General features: G+C 46.2%; 1 protein-coding gene across 2 annotated transcripts; it reads right to left on the bottom strand.

Annotated features, from left to right (window-relative positions):
• Positions 1-337: 337 nt before the first annotated feature.
• Positions 338-20,655, bottom strand: c1qtnf1 (C1q and TNF related 1). 2 transcript variants are annotated; one of them, XM_083634642.1, is made up of 4 exons: positions 20,501-20,655; positions 3,405-3,544; positions 1,421-1,542; positions 338-1,237 (listed from the first exon to the last, which is right to left on the bottom strand). In XM_083634642.1, exons 2-4 carry the CDS (start codon positions 3,542-3,544, stop codon positions 687-689), a joined length of 813 nt encoding a protein of 270 aa, XP_083490768.1. In that variant the 5' UTR covers positions 20,501-20,655; the 3' UTR covers positions 338-686. The 2 variants fall into 2 exon arrangements, with proteins under 2 accessions (XP_083490768.1, XP_083490767.1); XM_083634641.1 differs by having other exon boundaries at positions 341-1,237; positions 20,494-20,655.
• Between the last annotated feature and the right edge of the window lie 2,731 nt (positions 20,656-23,386).

Below are 23,386 nucleotides of genomic sequence, written 5' to 3'. Positions count from 1 at the left end.
TTACTCACCTTCACCTCGTCGAGTCGGCGATGGTGCGGTGTGGGCGGGTGCTGCAGCACCATGCCCCGGGGAGAGGGGTCAAACAATTTTGGCTTTTGACTGATGCGAAAAACGCAGAAAACTGAACCCGAAAACTTCAATGACAGACGTTAGTTTTGGAGTCCGTGTGTAAACATGAGTGACACAACATGAGGTCGTATTTACAATATTTTTAGAAGTGCGATAATTTCGGATGAAAAATACGGACTTGGTGTTCAAAAGCCTTTAATCCAAGAGGTTAGGTGGTATAGGATGATCATTTTCAGACATTACTTCTATTTGGATAGACCTGAGAGACTAAATTGGGGAGTGTTGGATGATGGGAGCGACTTTGTGAGGAGCATTTAGATATTTCTTATCCTACAGTATGTTTTGAAGAAGAATATGTGTAATATCTGGAGTATATAAAATATGTTACCCAAGAAACAAAGTAAAACAAAAACTCTCATGAAAAAGGTGTTGGTTCATAAGACCGGACCAAGGTCGAGTGGGTCAATTTACCACAAATAAACAAAATCATTTTTTTATTAACAAAAATGGGTGCTGTGTCCACCAAACTTAAATCTTACATGACATTGAGGCACTTCTATGCCACTGTCCTGTCCGTACATCCACCTTCTTCACACATTGTCCCACCACCTCCATACCTAGAGCTCATTCTTGGGCTTGAGCAGGTGTCCGTTGAAGGTGATGTAGGTGTCGAAATCATCACTGAAGATGGCGTTCTCCCTCTCGCCTTTGAAGAGCCGCACCCACACCTGGTCGTCTCTCTCCAGCTCCAGCATCAGGCTCTGGCTCTGCATGATGGAGCGGTCGCTCGGCTGGGCGTACAGGATCACCACCTCCCGCTCGTTGTGCATCACATGCAAGTACGTCTCTTTCTGGTTCCACGTGTGCACGTTCAGGCTGAAGTAGTAGATGCCCGGCACATAGCAGTAGAACTTGCCGGTGAACATGTTGAAGTGGCCGTAAAGGTTGACCAGCTCCCTGTCGAAGACCAGGGTCTGGTAGTAGTCGTTCGAGTGCAGTGCCTTCTTGCGGCCCACAGAGAAGGCCGCGAAGTAGGACTTGCAGGGCTCGCCGGGGGGTCCCATGCTGCCCTTGGTGCCCTTAAGGCCGATCGCACCCTGGAGACCCATCTGGCCAGCCTTGCCTAACTTACCGTAGGGTCCTCGATCTCCGCTGTCACCCTTATCACCTGAGAGAGGCGGGAAGAGTCATGTTACCAACCTTTTCATTTGCAGGAGGACAGTTAACCCACTTTCACAATTCAAAAAAGTAATAAGGGATAATGTACAGCAAGCTGGTACTTGTTTGAGCTGCTGTAACGAGTGTATTTCCCACTTGTGGGATTAATAAAGGCTATCTTATTTTACCTTACCTTTGAGTATAGTGATGTTGATCTGTGGTATGACCTGGTACTGGGGGTGCTGGCTGGCATACTGAGGGGGAGGCTCCTCTCCTGGGTCGCAGCATCGCCGACACTCCTTCACCTCCCTGTGGCTGCACACACGCGCGCACACGCACGCACACACAACACAACACAACACAACACAACACAACACAACACAACACAACACAACACAAACAAATTATGTTGACAACGATATTATTACCAGAGGCATACACTTGAATAAACTGCAGGCGTCTGTCTAGCTTATTGTTGTTGAATTATAACTTCAATACTGCCATAAATGTCCATCTTAAAGTCCCTGGAAACCAAACATAAATGTGTTTTGAGTTTGTCACAACACAGGAAAATATGTTATTAACCACCCAGTCAAATGTGAATTGAATTTAATGTGGCCAAGGACGCCAAGTACGTATATGAAATTAGGAGCAGCGATCTCTATCCTCTCAATGCTATTCAACAGGCTATCATCCTCTTCTGACTGTGGGGGTGTATGATGCAAGCTGGCTGCAGCCAGTCTGCAGCATGTTCGCCAATAACCAATGAGAGTCGAGGTAGCAGCAAGGCATGCACAAACTCGTATATGGACGCGGAGCAGCCCAGGCACTACCTGGCAAGGCAGGCAGCTCCGTCCGCTCCACTCGTTCATACACTAGACAGTGATGTCGACATTGGGTGTGATCTTTCCCCCGAGACCCATAAATGTCATAAAAATCATCGAAAATAGCTCCCCAACTGTTAGAAAGGTTCCTTCGCTTATTCACAGCGGGATGGCCGCAGCAGCAAACAATAAAATCATCACCAATGACCTCACAATGTGACCTACGACATCATCAGAGCTGACGGTGTTATGACATCAGCATGTCACACGCTGTCATGCGATGACTCATGAGACTATATCAACAGTGCATGACAGCAACGTCCAGACTCTCTCTATCGACTCTCTATCAACGAGATATGCATCCCAGCGGGGTCCGGGCTGAACTAACTGAACTGAGAATGTAATTGTTGGAAGAAATTTCTTCAAGTATAATTTTTAATACTGGTTTAGTGATCTCCTTTGGTTCTTCCCTTGATTTAAGTTATTGACACACACACAAAAAACGCTAGTTCACTAGTTTTAAAGGCACTAAATACAATATTCAGCCCTACTAGATGCTAGCAAACCACTGATATATATCTATCTATAGCGAGAATGCTGTTCTGCAGTGAAGGAAGCCACGCCTGTTTTCCAAGCCGTTCCGGCCGCTCACTGCTTTGTGCATGTGGCGTGCACGTGGCATGTGTGTGGCGTGCATGTGGCGTGCATGTGGCATGTGTGTGGCGTGCATGTGGCGTGCATGTGGCATGTGTGTGGCGTGCATGTGGCGTGCATGTGGCATGTGTGTGGCGTGCATGTGGCGTGTATGTGGCATGTGTGTGGCTTGCATGTGGCGTGCATGTGGCGTGCATGTGGCGTGCATGGTGAGCTGTGAATCTGAATGGAAAAAGGAAGCAGCCGTGGCCATGATACAAAGTTCTTTTCTGATTATATCACAGCTGTGGGATCATGTCTGATGATATCGTGTGTGGGATTGTGTGTTTGATGATATCACAGCTGCAAGCATTTATTATAGTGAAAATCACTCCAAACAGCAAATTTCAGTCATCTCATTCTATGTTTTTAGCTTCAATAAGTAAAATGGTGTGGTTTGTCTTAGACCTCCCAGGCCAGACAGAACCATCATGAGGATGCATCTGGCCCCTGGGCCACATAGTGCCCAGGTCTGTAGACTGTATTTGCTTATGTCTGATGCTGATGCTCTAGTCTAGCGCATCATCTAGTGGGCAAAAAAAAATGCATACGAAAAATAAGTGAGTAAGAAGGACTTTTTGAATTGTGTCCCCTGCACCTCTAACACTTTAGATGGAACATGAAATGCATGGAGGATGCTGACTGGTTGGAAAGTGCTACCTGGCATCTTGATGGTAGTCCCTCGGGTCAATCCGGTCCCGATCGTGCTCAGGGTCTTGTCTCTGGTCATAGGGGGTCCGGTAGGGTTCAGCTGGACAGGCCCATAGGAGCAGCAGGGCCCACACACAGGGCATAGTCATCTAAAATGATCCAGAAAGCAACTAAAACACAAGACAAGGGACAAATGGTATGTGTGTGTGTGTGTGTGTGTGTGTGTGTGTGTGTGTGTGTGTGTGTGTGTGTGTGTGTGTGCGCGTGTGTGTGTGTGTGCCTGTGTGTGTGCGTGTGTGCGTGCGTGTTGTAAAGAAAAATACTCAGTAGGTGTACCGTGTTGAGATTTTAGAAAACTACACCTAATCATTTTGAAATAACACATCGCATCGTTTTACTGTGGCCAATGTGGAATTACTGGATTACCACAACCTTAGGCACAAAGGCCGGCTTAGGGATCATAGTCACCTTTCCATCCCCTGGAGCAAACTGAGTGGTGCACGAGGGGTAAGTCTGAGGCTAGAGGCAGTAACAACACTGAGACTCTGTGTCTTGCTATATAACTCATCGGTTTAGAAACGATAAAAAATACTGTTTTAGGTGTGATTGCCTGCTGTGTCCAGCCTGGACTGCATGCTGAACCTCCTGACGAAAAGACACGGGGACACTCACTCATATGTCGTATTGCAGGTCATTGGAAATAGACCTATTCTGCCATTTTGGTATGAGGACGTGCTGCAGAGTCCACACAAGTACTATAATGATGATGATCCTGGCTTTTAGTGGAGAGTTTGAGTGTGCCGTGGTCTAAAATGCTGTTTCAGAGGCTTGTGGGTACAATTCCTCCAAGTAGACCTTCATCCATTCACCTCCAGCTAAAGTGGGGATTAAAACTGTTGCATATGCACACTCAACATAATGACTTCCTGTGTAATTTGACAGACAGGAAGTCAGCTCTGTTTATCAAAGGAGCTGCACACTGTAATGAGAGGTCCTTTGTTTGAGCACATGGCTCTAATCTGAGGCTGCTCATTAAAGCAGCAGAGACCATAGATAATCCTCCCTTTCTTTCTTTCTTTCTTTCTTTCTCTCTTTCTTTCTTTCTGTCTTTCTTTCTTTCTTTCTCTCTTTCTTTCTGTCTTTCTTTCGTTCTTTCTTTCTTTCTGTCTTTCTTTTTCTTTCTTTCTTTCTTTCTTTCTTTCTTTCTTTCTTTCTTTCTTTTTCTTTCTTTCTTTCTTTCTTTCTCTCTTTCTTTCTTTCTTTCTGTCTTTCTTTCCATCTGTCTTTCGTTCTTTCTTTCTTTCTTTCTATGTTTCTTTCTGTCTTTCTTTCTGTCTTTCTGTCATTCCTTCTTTCTTTCTTTCCCTCTTTCTTACTTTCTCTCCCCATGTTTCCCCTTGCCATTCACCCTCTTATCCTCTAAAACACACTGTTAGACTGACTCCAAAACTTTTGTCCGTTAGTGTGTGTGTGTGGGGGGGGGGGGGGGGGGGAGTGAGTGAGTGAGTGAGTGAGTGAGTGTGTGTGTGTGTGTGTGTGTGTGTGTGTGTGTGTGTGTGTGTGTGTGTGTGTGTGTGTGTGTGTGTGTGTTCTTGAATTATGTATTCTTCTACATGCCTCCATACTCTATGGTTATGGGTATTCCTCTTGTCAAGCCCCTTGAGGGCTTTTTGGAATCCACTTAGCCTACATGTTTTCTTTTATCTAAATTGTCTTTCATGGTGTGCTTGGACACGGATTATTATTATTATTATTTTGTTTAATATGTGCTAAATTACAATACTCAATACTCAATACCCAGTCCACATCACCGCTGCTGCAGATCAGCCAGTGCTGCCTGTCACCTGTCATGTTGTAATGTGAATACAGGAGGGGATGAATATTTGTCTCACATTACGAATAGAATGACAAACGTATTAATAAAACGCATCGGACTCGTGTGCAAGGTTTCTGTTTTTTTTGGATGATGCATTTTTTTAAAGCACAAGAAAACATTTCTGTTTTATCTTTTTTTTGGTTGGTCCGTCGTCTCTGTGTTGTGCTCGCCGCTAGTTTTCCAAAACAAATGCATCTGATTGGCTGAACGGACGGTGACAAATCCATCCATCTAGAAAAAGTTCCTGTCTGTCAAAACGGATGGAAATCTGACACATCTGATGACGCAGCGTCATCTGTCCTGTCCGGTCAGCTCTTGTTGAAAATGAATTGAAATGAACGGAGACAGACAAGCAACTCTCCTTTAACTGATTTTCATGGTTTAACTTCACTTGAAGGATTCCAAACTCCTCTGGACTGAGCAAATCCGAACTTCGGCTGATCATGAAGCCTTTTGAAAACTACGGACAACTGAAGACCCAGTGATGGTCAAGCCTGCTTTAAAGCTGACACACGTTCTGCTTAACATGCATGTGAGTCGCTGCCTTTGCAGCTGCGATTTAGTCACTTCAAAGCTCAGGTGCCCTTTTCCTGTTATTTTGTATGTGCACTTGTGTTTATAAAGCAGAGATTAGGATCAGAGGTCGGATCGGAGTGCACACGCAAGATTAACCAGGGATTAAAGTTTCCACCGCCAACCCTAAAGCCTTTGATCTTCGCCCCTTACTACATGAAGAGAGTCATATCCAGATGGGTACAGCCCTGCAAACACACACACATGCGCACGCGCACACGCACGCACGCACGCACGCACGCACACACACACACACACACACACACACACACACACACACACACACACACACACACACACACACACACACACACACACACACACACACACACACACTCACCCAGCATCTCTAATCTGTAGATGGGAAGCCAAGCATGTTTGTCTTTGAAGACAGCGTGTCCAGTATTCAACCAACAAAGACTCTGCCTTTATTCCGCCTTTCACACTTCATCCTTCAGTTGAACCCTCGTGACTAAACTGGAGCCCAGCTGAACCCTTGTGACCAAAGTGGAGCCCAGTTGAACCCTCGTGACCAAACTACATTATACATTACATTACGTCATTTGGCAGACGCTTTTATCCAAAGCGACTTACAATATCACATTCTTGTCAGCAATAGAGCAATCAACTATGCAACACAGTCTATGACAACTACAACTTCGGAAGGAACAGTGGTACAAGTTTAGTTCAGGTTAGTTGTTTGTTTTTTTTAAAGAGAAAGAAGTTACCGTAGTTCAAGAAGGGCCCAGATGGAGCCTGAAAAGGTGTGTCTTTAGTCTTTTCCGAAAGATCGGCAGTGATTCGGCCGTCCTGACCGAAGGTGGAAGCTCGTTCCACCATTGAGGTGCCAGGGACGAGAAGAGTCGCGAACGGGATGAGCGACTTTTGAGCCCCCGTAGTGGAGGAGGGGCGAGGCGTCCTGCACTGGTGGAGGAGCGGAGGGAACGGTGAGAGATTTGGAGCCTGACCATAGATTGTAAGTACAGGGGGGCTGTCTGGTGTACTGCCCTGTAGGCCAGAACCAGTGTTTTGAATTGAATGCGTGCCGAGATGGGAAGCCAGTGAAGGTCCCAGAAGAGGGGAGTGACATGAGAGAATTTGGGTTGGTTGAATACCAAACTGGAGCCCAGTTGAACCTTTGTGAACAAACTGGAGCCCAGTTGTACCCTCGTGACCACACTGGAGTCCAGCTGAACCCTCGTGACCACACTGGAGTCCAGTTGAACCCTCGTGACCACACTGGAGCCCAGTTGAACCCTCGTGACCACACTGGAGTCCAGCTGAACCCTCGTGACCACACTGGAGTCCAGTTGAACCCTCGTGACCACACTGGAGTCCAGTTGAACCCTCGTGACCACACTGGAGCCCAGTTGAACCCTCGTGACCAAACTGGAGCCCAGTTGAACCCTCGTGACCACACTGGAGTCCAACTGAACCCTCGTGACCACACTGGAGTCCAGTTGAACCCTCGTGACCACACTGGAGCCCAGTTGAACCCTCGTGACCAAACTGGAGTCCAGCTGAACCCTCGTGACCACACTGGAGCCCAGTTGAACCCTCGTGACCACACTGGAGTCCAGCTGAACCCTCGTGACCACACTGGAGTCCAGTTGAACCCTCGTGACCACACTGGAGCCCAGTTGTACCCTCGTGACCACACTGGAGTCCAGCTGAACCCTCGTGACCACACTGGAGTCCAGTTGAACCCTCGTGACCAAACTGGAGCCCAGTTGAACCCTCGTGACCAAACTGGAGCCCAGTTGAACCCTCGTGACCAGACCGTAAAGTGCAGATTCTAGTTTTCCTGACTGAACCTCCATTAGAACTTTGTGTGTGGCATATCATGATTGTGGCATATCATGATTGTGGCATGATGTGTGTGGCATGATTATTGCACAGGTGTGCCTTGGGCTGCTCACAATAAAAGGCCACTCTAAAATGTGCAGTTCTATCACACAACACAATGTGTGCAGTTGTGGAAGTGTGCAATTGGCATGTTGACTATAGGAATGTCCACCAGAGCTGTAGGAACCCACCTGCCAAACGGAGTGTGACGGACGAACAGACGGATGGACTGAGACTGATGCATACTATACTATGGCCCTTTCTCAATATGGGTTCTTGTCTGTTCTTGAGTTCTTGTGTCCCTGTGAAACGTCATCAGTCGCAGATGGGTTCCCAGATTGCGTTTGTGCTTGTGGCCTAGCGAGTTCATTCATCCAAGAACGACTAGCAGACGACTATAGTCTCACCCCTTGGTCTCCTTGCGGGACAAAAATTATCGTAAACTAAACTGACTCTGGATTCACCATCCACTGGTTCTATTTTAGCAACAAAAGTAAACTGTTGCTATGAGTTTGATTTGGTGGTTTCTCTGTCTACTTCAATGTGCTGTTATTCTGGTACGGTGTGGGCGTGGGCTGCTCTAGATTTGGTACCTCTCACTATCTACAGGACCTTGTTTCTGTGAATTTCCACACAGCTTCCACTGAAGCATACACAATGCAAAATACACAAAAGCATATGCACACATACAGAGACATGCCTTTACACCCACCAAACCCCCTGTGGTTTTCCATACAAGATTATTATAAACTAAAAGGAAAACTAGGTGTTAAAAAACACTGTCATTAAATGTGTTGGGGGGGATTCTTGATTCATTGACTGTATTACATGAGGAAGAAGAAGAAGAAGAACTGGACGGACAAACATCTTTATTTGTCACACGAACACACCCAACACACACATGCGGCCAGCCACACACACACACGCATGCGGCCAGTCACACACACACACTCATGCTGATGGTGGCCGGTGAAACACAGTCTCTGCATTTATCCCATCCAGGCTTGTCCTTCCTCCGGGGGGCTGGCCAGGAGCAGTGGGCAGTTTTCTTGTGTGCAGCGCCCAGGAGTTCACCCACTGTCCTTGCTTTGCCTGCGACACTGCTTTAGTACATCTTACTGCCTCCTATTGACGATGTCCTTCAACTACCATCTTCCTCTTTTCTACTACTGATGCCTTGTTCCTTGTTCCACACAGGTTTCCCTATGCACAACCCTAAGCCTCCACGCCCATGCTGCACCTGGCCTATGATATCCCTGTGTCTATGGGCTGCCTGCTGCACTGCCTCTTTTGGGTTCCACAATTCCTCCCTGTTTTAACTGTCTGCACTACACTTCTAACCACCGGATCCTTTGACTGAGTGAGTAATTTCCAGTTTAACTTAGCACACTTGTACTCCTCAGTCAGGCTAGCAACTCCAATATGCCTTTCCCATACAAGGCTGCACTGCTTAGACAGCGTGGGACTCCAAGCCATTTTCTAATAAATGAGTTCATCATCCTGTCTAGCTTTTCTACCTTTGAAAGGGGAACCTCCAGTGTTGTGCAAGTTCACACTTCACAAGCGCTAGCTCAAAGTTCACACAGATGAAAATGAACCCACCGTAGTTAATGTTCATAGTTCACAATTTTGAAAACGCTCACTCACTGTATGTTCATCAGCTGCAGATTGGCTGCGCTCTTTTACACAACACTGGGAACCTCAAACACTGTCAGCGGCCACATCAACCGAGGCAACAATCAAACCATTTTAACTTTCCTGGGAGCCCTGAATTTAAATGCCTTTAATCATTTCCTGTCTCAACTCTTCAAATTGTCCCTTATCACTGAGACTTGCACTGTCTTCGTAAACTTTTGACTGCTTTCTCTAACACTGTAGGCACCACCTGAGCCTCATCATTTACTGTATAACAAAACTTCTTACCTACTACCTTCCCTTTAATGATTGAAATACTCTGAGACTTACTTGGCTTCATTTTCATCCTGGCCCACTGCGGATTAGTATTTAACTTATACAACAATCTGCTCGTACATGGAGCGGTTGACGTCATAGTCGTCATATCATCCATGTAGGCACTAATTGGAGGGAGCCGCAGCCCTCCCTACACCCTTTCTCCACCCACTACCCATTTTGAAGCCCTAATAATGACCTCCATTGCCATGGTAAAAGCTAATGGGGAAATTGTACACCCTGCCATAATGCTTATCTCCAGCTGCTGCCACGCTGTAGTGTACTCTGCTGTGGTAAAGCCGAGTTGAATATCTAAGAAGTACGCTTTAACTAAGCTATGTATACCTGCTGCCGGCACTCTAAATCAAAAGCCTCCCATAACAGACTATGTGGTACTGACCCAAAAGCATTTGCCAGATCCAGGAATACCACATGCAGGTCTCTTGAATTGAAACTATATATACAAATAAAAAATAAAATAAGCATTTGTACTAAATCTAAACTAAAGCTAGAAATCCACACTGACACATTATTCTTGCAAAAGCTAAAGAAAATGTTTAGCGAACAGAAGGAAATGGTCTATGGCCCTGCTCTGTGTGTGTGTGTGTGTGTGTGTGTGTGTGTGTGTGTGTGTGTGTGTGTGTGTGTGTGTTTGTCTTATCCTCCAGGGAATGTGGCGCAGCAGCAGTCGCCCACACATCCAGAGCTTCTTCCCATACTAAAACATGTGAGGAGGTGCTATCAGATAACGGATCAGAGTCAGGGCTTCCGGTGCTAAAACATGTGAAGAGGTGGCATCAGATAGCGGGTCAGAGTCAGGGCTTCTGGTGCTAAAACATGTGAAGAGGTGGTATCAGATAACGGGTCAGAGTCAGGGCTTCTGGTGCTAAAACATGTGAAGAGGTGGCATCAGATAGCGGGTCAGAGTCAGGGCTTCTGGTGCTAAAACATGTGAAGAGGTGTTATCAGATAACGGGTCAGAGTCAGGGCTTCCGGTGCTAAAACATGTGAGGAGGTGTTATCAGATAGCGGGTCAGAGTCACGGCTTCCGGTGCTAAAATATGTGAGGAGGTGTTATCAGATAGCGGGTCAGAGTCACGGCTTCCATTACTAAAACATGTGAAGAGGTGGCATCAGATAGCGGGTCAGAGTCAGGGCTTCCGGTGCTAAAACATGTGAGGAGGTGTTATAATAATAATAATAATAATAGATGGGACTTATATAGCGCTTTTCCATAGCTCAAAGACGCTTTACAGTAGGCTACACAAAACTAAACACTGGGGGGGTGGGGGAAGACGTTAGTGAACATATAAGGACAGAGATTACACTAAACACTGAGTACTATGTGGGGGGGGGGGCGATAGTGGTGGGACAAGACAGTAGACAGAGACAGCACACAAGCAAGGATGGGGGGAAGGAGCAGAGGGACTAAGAGAAGGCGGTGGAAAAGAGATGGGTTTTGAGGCGGGAGTGGAAGACTGTGAGGGACTCTGATGTTCTGATTTCTTGGGGAAGGGCGTTCCAGAGTCTGGGAGCTGCCAGAGAGAAAGCTCTGTCCCCAAAGCTGCGGAGTTTGGACTTGGGGGTGGAAAGGAGGTCGGCTGAGGAGGATCTGAGGGACCGGGAGGGTTGGTAGGGGGAGAGGAGGTCTGTGAGGTAAGGGGGGGCCAGTTTATGAAGGGCTTTGTAGGTGATGACCAGGATTTTGTAGTTGATGGATTTTATTTTCCGGAAGGTGATTTGCCTGAGGATCTGTGGACGTGGGGTTGGGGATGGGACAGTGAACTAGATGATGCTATGGTCTGACAGAGGGAATGGGGACGGATGGATGTTGTGGACTGGTTGATTGAGGGAGCAGACGAGGTCGAGGATGTGGCCTTTGACATGGGTGGGGAAAGTGACGTGCTGGGTGAGGTTGAAGTTGTCCAGTAAGGTGGTGAATTCAGAGGTAAACTTGGAGGTTGGTGAGTCGATGTGAATGTTGAAGTCGCCGAGGAGCAGTAGACGGGAGGAGAGGGATGAGGAAATTGTGAGAAGTTCAGACAGATCAGATAAAAAAGATGGGTTTGGTTTGGGGGGCCGGTAGATGAGAATGACAGTCAGTGAAAAGCAGGTTTTGAAGGCAAGTGATTCAAATGAGGAGACAGTGGGGAGGATGAGTTCTGAAGTCCGAAAGTTCTGGTTGAATATTACTGCAAGGCCACCTCCACGGCGGGAGGGACAGGGTTTAGAAATGTAATTAAAGCCAGGGGGGGATGATTGGTTGAGGGAGAAGAAGTCATCAGGTTGTTGCCAGGTTTCAGTGAGGAGGAGAAAATCAAGTGAGTTGTCCAGTACTAGTTGATGCAGGAGGGGGGCTTTATTGTTGAGTGATCGGGTGTTGAGGAGGGCAAAAGTGGTTGGATGGGAGGGTGGAGTAATGGGGGCAAACAGGAGAGGTCGGAGGTTGTCGAGGTTGACAGTGCGGGATGTTACAGTGGAGGGGGGACGGTGGGAGCTAATTGTATGGATGTAGGAGACCGGATGGATGTTGGGGATAGTGGAGGAATGAGGATGGCGGGGGTGTCTGGGGCTGCGGTGGAGATAGCGGCGGCGGCGGAGGATGCCAGCAGAGCGAGTGGGGATGAGTGCATCATGGTGTAGCCTGTAGTTGTTATTAAGAAGCAGGAGTTCATGGGAAGAGTAATGGATATGAGGGGGGAAGCTGGGCTGAGGGAAAAACAGGTAGGGAGTAGCATGGAGTAAAACAGGGGGTAGGGTGAATAGGAACATGAGAAAGTTGAATGCGGGACCCATAATGGCAGCAGAGGGGTGGAAAAGTGGGGTGGGAAAGTGGGGTGAAAGTAACGTTAGCACGGGCAAGCGTTACGGTGCTACTCACGGTACAGATGAGTTTGTGATGAATGAGGCCAGGGAGAGTGGTGTCCGGAGGGTCCAGTGAGTGAGGTAAGGGTAATGGTAGTCCGAATGAGCAGAGGGAAATAGTCGGGGTGAGAAATACGAGCGGAGAAATTAGGGACAGAGCCGAGGGCAGCTCACCAGACGTTAGCTAGCCGGCTAGCCAGGTGGAGCTAACAGCCGGTTAGCAGAGGAGCGTAGGTAGGGGGGGTAAGGAGACAGTGAGACAAGACGGACAGAGACGAAAACGGTATAGAGAAAGCAAAACAAAAGTCGATAAAAGAATAAAGTAACGTTACAAAACAGGGAAAAGACAAACAGTCAGACGAAGAAGCGGCAGCCACACACGACGCCAGCAGTACTCTCCGACAAACACAAACACAGTGATTATCAGATAGCGGGTCAGATAGCGGGTCAGAGTCAGGGCTTCCGGTGCTAAAACATGTGAGGAGGTGTTATCAGATAGCGGGTCAGAGTCAGGGCTTCCATTACTAAAACATGTGAGGAGGTGTTATCAGATAGCGGGTCAGAGTCAGGGCTTCCGGTGCTAAAACATGTGAGGAGGTGGCATCAGATAACGGGTCAGAGTAACGGCTTCCGGTGCTAAAATATGTGAAGAGGTGGTATCAGATAGCGGGTCAGAGTCAGGGCTTCCGGTGCTAAAATATGTGAAGAGGAAGAGGTGTTATCAGATAACGGGTCAGAGTCAAGGCTTCCGGTACTAAAACATGTGAAGAGGTGGCATCAGATAACGGGGTCAGAGTCAGGGCTTCCAGTGCTAAAACATGTGAAGAGGTGGCATCAGATAACGGGTCAGAGTCAGGGCTTCTGGTGCTAAAACATGTGAGGAGGTGTTATCAGAGTCAGGGCTTCCGGTACTAAAACATCTGAAGAGGTGGCATCAGATAGCGGGTCAGAGTCAAGGCTTCCAGTGCTAAAACATGTGAGGAGGTGGCATCAGATAACAGGGTCAGAGTCAGGGCTTCCAGTGCTAAAACATGTGAAGAGGTGGCATCAGATAGCGGGTCAGAGTCAAGGCTTCCAGTGCTAAAACATGTGAGGAGGTGGCATCAGATAGCGGGTCAGAGTCAGGGCTTCCAGTGCTAAAACATGTGAAGAGGTGGCATCAGATAACGGGTCAGAGTCAGGCCTTCCAGTGCTAAAACATGTGAGGAGGTGTTATCAGATAGCGGGTCAGAGTCAGGGCTTCCAGTGCTAAAACATGTGAAGAGGTGGCATCAGATAACGGGTCAGAGTCAGGCCTTCCAGTGCTAAAACATGTGAGGAGGTGTTATCAGAGTCAGGGATTCCAGTGCTAAAACATGTGAGGAGGTGTTATCAGATAGCGGGTCAGAGTCAGGCCTTCCAGTGCTAAAACATGTGAAGAGGTGGCATCAGATAACGGGTCAGAGTCAGGCCTTCCAGTGCTAAAACATGTGAAGAGGTGGCATCAGATAACGGGTCAGAGTCAGGCCTTCCAGTGCTAAAACATGTGAAGAGGTGGCATCAGATAACGGGTCAGAGTCAGGGCTTCCAGTGCTAAAACATGTGAGGAGGTGTTATCAGAGTCAGGGCTTCCGGTACTAAAACATGTGAAGAGGTGGCATCAGATAGCGGGTCAGAGTCAAGGCTTCCAGTGCTAAAACATGTGAGGAGGTGTTATCAGATAGCGGGTCAGAGTCAGGCCTTCCAGTGCTAAAACATGTGAAGAGGTGGCATCAGATAACGGGCCAGAGTCAGGGCTTCTGGTGCTAAAACATGTGAAGAGGTGGCATCAGATAACGGGTCAGAGTCAGGCCTTCCAGTGCTAAAACATGTGAAGAGGTGGCATCAGATAACGGGTCAGAGTCAGGGCTTCTGGTGCTAAAACATGTGAAGAGGTGGCATCAGATACAGTAGCGGGTCAGAGTCAGGGCCTGCATGAGACAACAAAGCTTGGGAGTCGATCGGCCTTGATGGACCGGTTCTCATGTTCTCTCAAACCACGACCATAGATGCTTTTAACTTAACATAAACAATAACATTCTAAATGGCCCCTAGCTTACTTCCTGTTGCAGTGTTTGCTAACACTGACAGGAAATAAGCTAGATTTCAAAGTAAGCAATAAGCCCCAAGAGGCCATGGTTTACAGTGATTTTACAACAGCTAAGGGCTGCCGCTTATTGCTGTTATAAAATGGTTGCTACATATAGACGGTTTTAACTTGACAACATAAACATTCTAAATAGAGCTCAACAGTCATGTGACTTTCTGTGACGTTTCCAGCCCCGGAAGAGAGTTAACGAGTTTTAAGGCTGGAATCAAGCCAACCTGTGACCTACTGAATCGTGAGTGACCATAAAACATTTCAGTTGGCGCAAAAACAAAAAATAAAAACTGGGGGAAAATCCCCCCAAAATTATTTTTGTTTTTGCTTTGAGATCCACCTAGGGACCTAGGCACCTTTTCATTTTCCTCCGGCTCCCTCGATAGTTTGGTCCTGCTCTCTTTGGTCCTGCATCAAAGCCACATAGAAATCTGAGCCGACAGATCCTGATACAGAAATAAGTGTTGGATTCCATCGACTGAAATGGCTGATGACTACATTCACTGCAAAGCTCAGAAGCATCCCGGTTTGAACCTGAGAGTCTCTGTGGTGCAGCCCACCTAATGAAAACCAATAGCATCGCACAGCGGTGGACCCACCGCCCAATCAAAGATCTGCTCTCCCGCTGCTCCAAGAGCACATGCTGAGACTTGACAAGCATGGAAACTCTGTGTGTGTGTGTGCGTGCGCATGTGTGTGTGCATGCGTGCACGTGCGCGTGCACGGGTGCAGCCAGTCATGCATGTATACTTGGGTACCTGCATGCCTATGCGTGCTTACACATCAAACACATATTTCTGTATGTGTGATCATAGGAGCTACTGAACTTAGGACACTCTGTAAAACAATGTTGATTTAATTTAATTTAATTCTTTAAAATAGAGACATATGTTAATAAAAATTTTCATTATTATGTCAGATTATAGCCAGAGGCTAGTATAGCCGGAGGCTAGTCCATCTGGAGTCCCTTGGCAGATTGATGTTATAAAGCATACAAATACAAACAATTTACAAATCTACATAAACTTCATAATCATAAAAGCAAACAACAGTACATATCCAAGTTACAAAATTACACGAACTTCACAACCATAAAAAACAACAACAGAGAACATGGACATTATGTGCAGACCTGCCAACCTTGAAGAAAGCGTTTGAGTACCACCTTACGCGGGGAAACTTTCAGTCGACACGTATATAGCCGTCTCATTTATTAAAGTCGGAACAAATCTTAATCTGAGAATAAAGTGACCAGGAAATAAAGTGTGGCAGCAAAAAGTTCAACTAATACTAACTACTACTACTAACTAAATCAAACAATGAATAAAATAGCACGATCAAGCACAGTTCTTTCACAGTATGACAAAATATAAAACAAGATAAAATACCACCATTTTTGACACTGTTAACTGCATCTTAACTGCAGTGGCATCTTTTTTGTATTATTATTATTATTATTATTATTATTATTATTATTATTATTATTATTATTATTATTATTATTATTATTATTATTTATTTTTTCTGATTCTCCCCCACATTTTTCTCCCCAATTGTACTCTGCCAATTTCCCCATGCTGCCCCGGTAACTGCCCCACCCTCTGCCGATCTGGGGAGAGCGTAGACTAACACCATGCTTCCTCCGACACATGCGCATTTGCCAGCCCTTCTTTTCACCTGAGAGCGGGGAGCTTCACCGGCAGGACATAGCACGTGGGAGGATCACGCTATTCCCACCAGTTCCCTTCCACCCTGAACAGGTGCCCCAACCGACCACAGGAGGCACTAGTACCCCTAGACACATACCCCTAATCCGGCTTCCCACCCACAGACACAGCCAATCATGCTGTATGGACGCCCGACCAAGCCGGAGGTAACACGGGGGCGTGAACCTGCGACCCTCGTGTTGGTAGGCAGGGAATCTACCACTAGACTACCTGCACGCCTAACTGCAGTGGCATCTTCAAACACATGCTGACTTGCTATCAGCTAAAGGATATGCACATTTCGCAGCAAGACGCGCATGTGGTGTGTGCAGTCATCAGTACAGCGCATGCGCGTCAGGCAAAAGAGGAAGTAACTTTGGTCAGAGGGGGAACCCTCTTGGAACCCTCTTTGTTAGTTCTCGCTCGTGACCGTTTCCAAAATGACCGTTTCCCGTAACTTTGGATTATTATTTCATCATGTGGTGAGTACACAAGTCACTACATGTACATGCAAGTGTTTCTGGCGCTGTTAGAATGTGTATTTTGGGCGACTGAACGGGAGTACGCAGCTGATTTTGGACCTATATTCACCTTATGTAGCTACGCCCATTTGACCCGGTTGTGTGGTCGTGTGACGACTTCCGGCTAAAAAAAAAGAAAAAGAAAATGGCTGGCTGCTCCAATATCATCTAACTCTGAATTAACTAATAATTTAGCCAATTGTATGTAACATACCAAATAAAAGCAAACGGCAATGTATAAGAATGCAAGGCCATGTAACTGGCTCGTTAAGTCTCGCATTCCAGGGAATTACGTTAACGTCTGCGGGTCTTATAGACGTAAATGGCTCGAGCTGCGCTCGGAGGAGAGAAAACTATCTGAAGCTTTCTTTGTTGGAGTCCAGGTATGTTTTACAAGAGAGTGCTCGTCATTGTCGACGATAACGTTATCTGACCTGGCTAACAGTGGATACTCGCATGCTTGCTGTGTACCGGCTCAAAGTAGTAGGCTACGTTCTTTATTTTACCCCCTGCACTGTCCGCTACAAAAACAACTCTCTTCTTCATGACGTTCTTTCATATTTCGCGCCGTGACCGCCGGAAGTGTTAACATGACCCGGAAGAATTTGGCCCACCCATTTTGTCTCTTTACCTGTTGAACTTATCCTTTAATGGCCAAGTGGCTAATCAGCACCATCTGTAGGCGTGGCCACCACAGGCTCAAACACATTCAACTAATCCAACAGTGTCATCAGCCATGCATAGTTCAACATTGACTTCAACAGGTCTTCAAATTCTTGTTATAACAGCTTTAAGTACATGTATGACTCAATCAGAGGGAAACTTTATTACTAGCTAGCAAGCTAGCAACCTACACACTGAAAATGGCAAGTTTTGATGAAGATTTGGATAGTGCAATAAAGCAGGTCTACTTGGTACTTTCGGTGGATGGTTGTAAAGATAACAGATCCCTTTTTCCCCGCTAGACCAGAGTGAGAGTTGAGAGGAGCTAGCTAGACTCTCCTGTGCTGGTATAGCGCTAAATGGAGATATAGTGTGGCAAGCGAGACTAGTGGTCATGTGAGTAAGGGCATGCATGCAGTGCATACGAGTCGGGAGCTGTAACCAGGAAGTAGCGGCGACCTATATCGGTCTTTAACGTAACGACAGTCTGATATTGACTTTGTTTGCTGACAAGTAGCCTAAGGGTGAAGGGGGGTGAGATTGGCCAACTGGTATCTTCCTCATCTTTCAAGCAAGAGATGTCCCCATGTGTTCCGTTTTGAACCGTATCCCTAACCTAAACCAAGTTGTTTTATCCTTACTCAAGCTGTTTTTCAAATGAACCCACATGACATGTTTCAAATTAACCGTGTATCACCTGCACACACCGTTTCGCCCATACATGTATGTCTTTTTGGGAGTAATTTAAAATTGACTTATTCTGTCATTTTGGTATAAGGACATGTTGCTCCTCCATGTATAAGACGTTGCTGTTTATCTGAGGAGCTGTCTCTAAGCTGGCACCGGTCCAACAAACTCAGCCGCCACTTGTCTGTGATGCTGCTAAACGGCGTCACCTGTCATCACAGCAGCCACATTAATCTCTCTCTCTCACACACACACACACACACACACACACACACACACACACACACACACACACACACACACACACACACACACACACACACACACACACACACGCGCGCGCACGCACACACACACACACACACACACACACACACACACACACACACACCCACACACACAGAGTTTCGCACCTGTTGCCTGAGGGCAGCCAATTACCTAGTACCTACATGAATGCCCATGAATACTGCATGAGGGCAAGAGGCAAAAACAACTTACAGTAGAAGGCCAGACCAGGTCCAAGTAAAAACCCAAGACCCCAACATGTAGAAGCCAGACCAGGTCCAAGTAAAAACCCAAGACCCCAACATGTAGAAGCCAGACCAGGTCCAAGTAAAAACCCAAGACCCCAACATGTAAAAGCCAGACCAGGTCCAAGTAAAAACCCAAGACCCCAACATGTAGAAGCCAGACCAGGTCCAAGTAAAAACCCAAGACCCCAACATGTAGAAGCCAGACCAGGTCCAAGTAAAAACCCAAGACCCCAACATGTAGAAGCCAGACCAGGTCCAAGTAAAGACCCAAGACCCCAACATGTAGAAGCCAGACCAGGTCCAAGTAAAAACCCAAGACCCCAACATGTAGAAGCCAGACCAGGTCCAAGTAAAAACCCAAGACCCCAACATGTAGAAGCCAGACCAGGTCCAAGTAAAGACCCAAGACCCCAACATGTAGAAGCCAGACCAGGTCCAAGTAAAAACCCAAGACCCCAACATGTAGAAGCCAGACCAGGTCCAAGTAAAGACCCAAGACCCCAACATGTAGAAGCCAGACCAGGTCCAAGTAAAGACCCAAGACCCTGACATGGAAACCAAAACATAACAGCATATTATGTAATTATTAGTCAAGTTCAAATTTGTTCCACCGGTAATGTAACCTTCAGTTGCACCTCCAATCTCTCTCTCTCTCTCTCTCTCTCTCTCTCTCTCTCCTCTCTCTCTCTCGCTCTCTGTGTGTCTCTCTCTCTCTCTCTCTCTCTCTCTCATGCCAGAGCCCAAACAGGATACGTTAGTCAGATCTCAGCTGGGTTTTGTGATGGCATGCCCAAAGAATTCCTCTGCTGGATTTCTCTTGTCTTTCTCAGGGAGGCTCCTCCCATACTGCCACTCCAAAGAGATGATCAAAATATCATTATCCGACTGTCTTGTATGTATCCCAAATTCCCATCTCCTTCTGGCCTTTTCAGCCATAAATGTGGCGCTACTTTTCCAAAATTGCTCACAAGTCTACCTGGGACTGGTTTGAGAGATTGCGTGAATTGTTGTGAAAATCCTAAATTCTTGGAGGGACTCATGGGGCCTTCAAGTGAGGTCGTGTTTACCGTGAATGTGACATAAGTCCAATTGAACGGCCTCCTCATGTGGTATTCACGATGTGTTAAGTGGAGGTTTTCTGTTCACGACTTGTGACGTGTCTTGTGATATTTTCAGAAAATGGCGGACGCCATGGACTTGGCTGGAAAGTAAATATATACATTTTAGCCATATAGATCTTTTCACGGTCATATTTATAATTGTTAGGCAGAATGGAATGATGGGCAGTGGCCAGCTGTTAGAAGTGTGACATTTGGTTCTCCTTGCTGCTGTACCCAAACTGTCCAAAAGTGCTCAGGTGTTTTGACTATCAAAGCAAACGTCCCACGGAGGGGAAGCAGAGGGCATTCAGGGTCTCACATCTGGCAACACTTTCTGTCCTAGAGAGCTGCAGAAGCTGTGTGTGTGCATGTGGCTGAGTGCAGATGAGTGCATGTGAATCTCAATATTTATGTGTGTGTGTGTGTGTGTGTGTGTGTGTGTGTGTGTGTGTGTGTGTGTGTGTGTGTGTGTGTGTGTGTGTGTGTGTGTGTGTGAATGTCAGATGCTTATGAATGTGCCAACCTGATAGCACAACATGACTGGATCGCATCTCATTCAGTAGCGTCAATATATTTACACTACAGTCATATACACAAAGCAGCACTGATGTGTCTCTCTTTGCCCTACAACAGACACTTTGCAAACAAGGGGAGGCTTACGTCTTACTGTTGTGGGTCCAGTCTGTCCCCTCTGGCAAGTGGAGACGTCCGGGCAGCTGGGCTGATTCCTTCACTTTCTCTGACAGAGATTCTCCACTCTTCGCTCCGTTTTGTTTTTGTCGTCCTGCTCTCTGCCTCCTCAGGTCATTCTCCTCCTTCTCCACCCCGAGCCCAGAGCATACAACAGTGTCTGTGGGGGCGGGGAGGGGGGGGGGGCTGCCTTCCAAACAAGTGGAAGGAGTAGAGAGGGGGAGGAGGAAAGGAGAGAGAGAGAGAGAGAGAGAGAGAGAGAGAGAGGCAAGGTTGAATGGCCGCAAGGAGGGAGGAGGAGCCGGCAACGCAAGCCCACCGGATAAGAGGGGGAACTAAGCAAAAGGAGGAGAACAGAAGGACCAGCTGAGTGGAGTGTGTGAGGGCGTGAGAAAGAGAGAGAGAGTAGAGCAGCAGTACTTGCTCACTTTTATATCAAAAGGTTAATCACAGTTGCTCGAGGAAGATGATCTTAGATGATTGTGTGACATCACTTCCAGTTGAGTGACAAGCAAGTTTCAAGGACCAGAAAAGCTGCTGAGACCACACTCCTGAGAAAACGGCTATGACTAGCATATGAACTGCACCGCTTACTTCAGCACCTGGGTGTGATTTTTTTTATACCAGGGTGTAAACATGCTTATTTCTGCTACATGTAAAGTCAGGCAATTTAACATGGGGGTCTATGAGGATTGACTCCCTTTTGGAGCCATCCTCAAGTGGACATTCGGGGAACTGCAGTTATAGTACTTCCACTGGATTTTCAGACCATGTAAGAGTCTAGAGGTAGACGTTTGTGGTGTAGGGCAGGGGGAGCTCAACCTTTTGTCATTCAAGGCCCACTTCTGATTGTTAAAACATTTTCAAGGACCACCTTCCCAAATAAATAATATTGGTATCATTCTGATATCTTGATGTGAGAGGCCCACTAGATGGCGCTCTGACTGAGGGCCACCAGTGACCCGTGGCCCAGTGGTTGAGAAACACTGGTGTAGGGGGAAACGCCCTAGTTTTATTGTCATACATTTTAGGGTTGGGTCACCATGCTTGGGTCATGTTTTTTATATTTGCCTATGCGGGTTCAACTTTGTTGGGTCAGCGTTAGGGTTATGTTTAGGTTCAACACTTCATATTTCTCTGGATTTTTCAGAAGCGTTGTTGGTTGATTCTTTCAGGCTGAGCCTACTGTAAGTATCAATGTGTGTGTGCATACATATGCATGTACACGCAATGATGCGTAACCAAAAATGTGTAAACTATTATCTATTATTTATTTATACAAATTACATCCGTTTGATGCCTCTTACTAAGATCGTTTCCCATGAATTTACTTAAAAGATTTATGTCCAAAAGATGAGTAAACCCTATTCTGCAAAACATGGCTCAGGTTAGGTGTGTTTATCCCTTTACATCACTGTTTGTGTGTATATTTTCTTCAAGGGACAGCATCTGAGAGGAAAGAGAGAGAGAAAGAGAGAGAGAGAGAGAGAGAGAGAGAGAGAGAGAGAGAGAGAGAGAGAGAGAGAGAGAAACAGAGAGAGAGAGACAGAGACAGAGACAGCCAAACGTCCATCTGCTGCAAACACAAAGAGCATAGCAGGTCACGGCTTCCGTTTGGAGGAATTTCCCAGCCAGTGTAAACAAGCTCCAGGCAGGAAACAAAGACGAGGAGGGCTACGCTCAACTGCTCTGCCTGTTTCTCAGAGAACGGACGAAGCTCTGACCTTCTCACAGCCGAGGAAAACATGTCATTTTACCACTTAATGGAGGGCCCCGCAAATTCAAGACACTATCTCCTCATAGCCACTAGATGTCACCATTGGTTTGAAGACTTACAGGGCCAAGCTGTTGATGAGTGGTAACCACAGACGGGCTCAACAGCTACAGCAGAAATCAGACACCATCATGTTTGTTTGCCACTTGTCAACAAATTATCATAATATCAGCAAAAGTTTTTTGTGCAGTTGTCAAAGATTTTGTATCTGATTTGTTTGTATTGCATGCTTGATATTTGGACATTTATCTCTTATTTCATGCTGCATAATTTTTGTGGTGTATTTTCATATAAATTTTTTATTCATTTTTTTTTACTTACTATCTTCAAGCTGTTATTGTGCACCATAATGCTCCATGTAATTCATTTGGTCAAGTTTGATAAATTTATAGTCTACTTTGACATATTGGACTCATCACATCAATGTCTATGGTCTATGGTCTGTATCAGTTAGTGATACAGTTCTATAATCAATTTGCTACCAGATCAAAAATATGAAATCCCGTCTGTACACTTCCATTAATTGTTGCCTGGTAATTGCAACAGATTGACCAAGAAGAAGCAGTCTTCCAACTTTGAAAGAACTGCAGATATGATTATATATGTATAATGTTGCTCAGAGGCAGAAATAATCTCATTGGTTGAGTTAAATGGAGCAAAAAAAAAACAGTTAGCTAACATGGCCAACTTAAATGTCAAAAATAAAAATGAAATATCGCAATGACTTCTTATTTTTTCATGAATTTGTGTCCATGGCACTTCATGGAAGTTAAACAGGTTAGCTATCTAGCTTGTTTAGATAGCTATAGGCTATATGGCTCGTTTGAACTTGGAAAGTTAACTTGATTATGGTTAGAATAAGGAAATTAGAACATGCATCATGCATTCTAACATTGCATGCTTTCAGTTTGTAGCTGAAGTTCTAGGCTACATAATATAGTGTCCCCCTCTTGCCTTAGCTGGGCTTCAGTCTAAACCTAGCCAGAAAAAGAAAATTGGCCCCACCCATTGAAGTTTAGACGCCGGAGACTCCAGAAATATTTGCATAACTGAAAGTAGGCTATATGTGACCAGACGTCCCCCGATCTG

This window comes from Poromitra crassiceps (genome assembly GCF_964638095.1).
Source record: "Poromitra crassiceps genome assembly, chromosome: 4".
In the NCBI taxonomy this organism is placed as follows: Eukaryota; Metazoa; Chordata; class Actinopteri; order Beryciformes; family Melamphaidae; genus Poromitra; species Poromitra crassiceps.
Note: the sequence above shows the minus strand (reverse complement) of the source record. Positions and strands in the feature narration are given on the sequence as shown.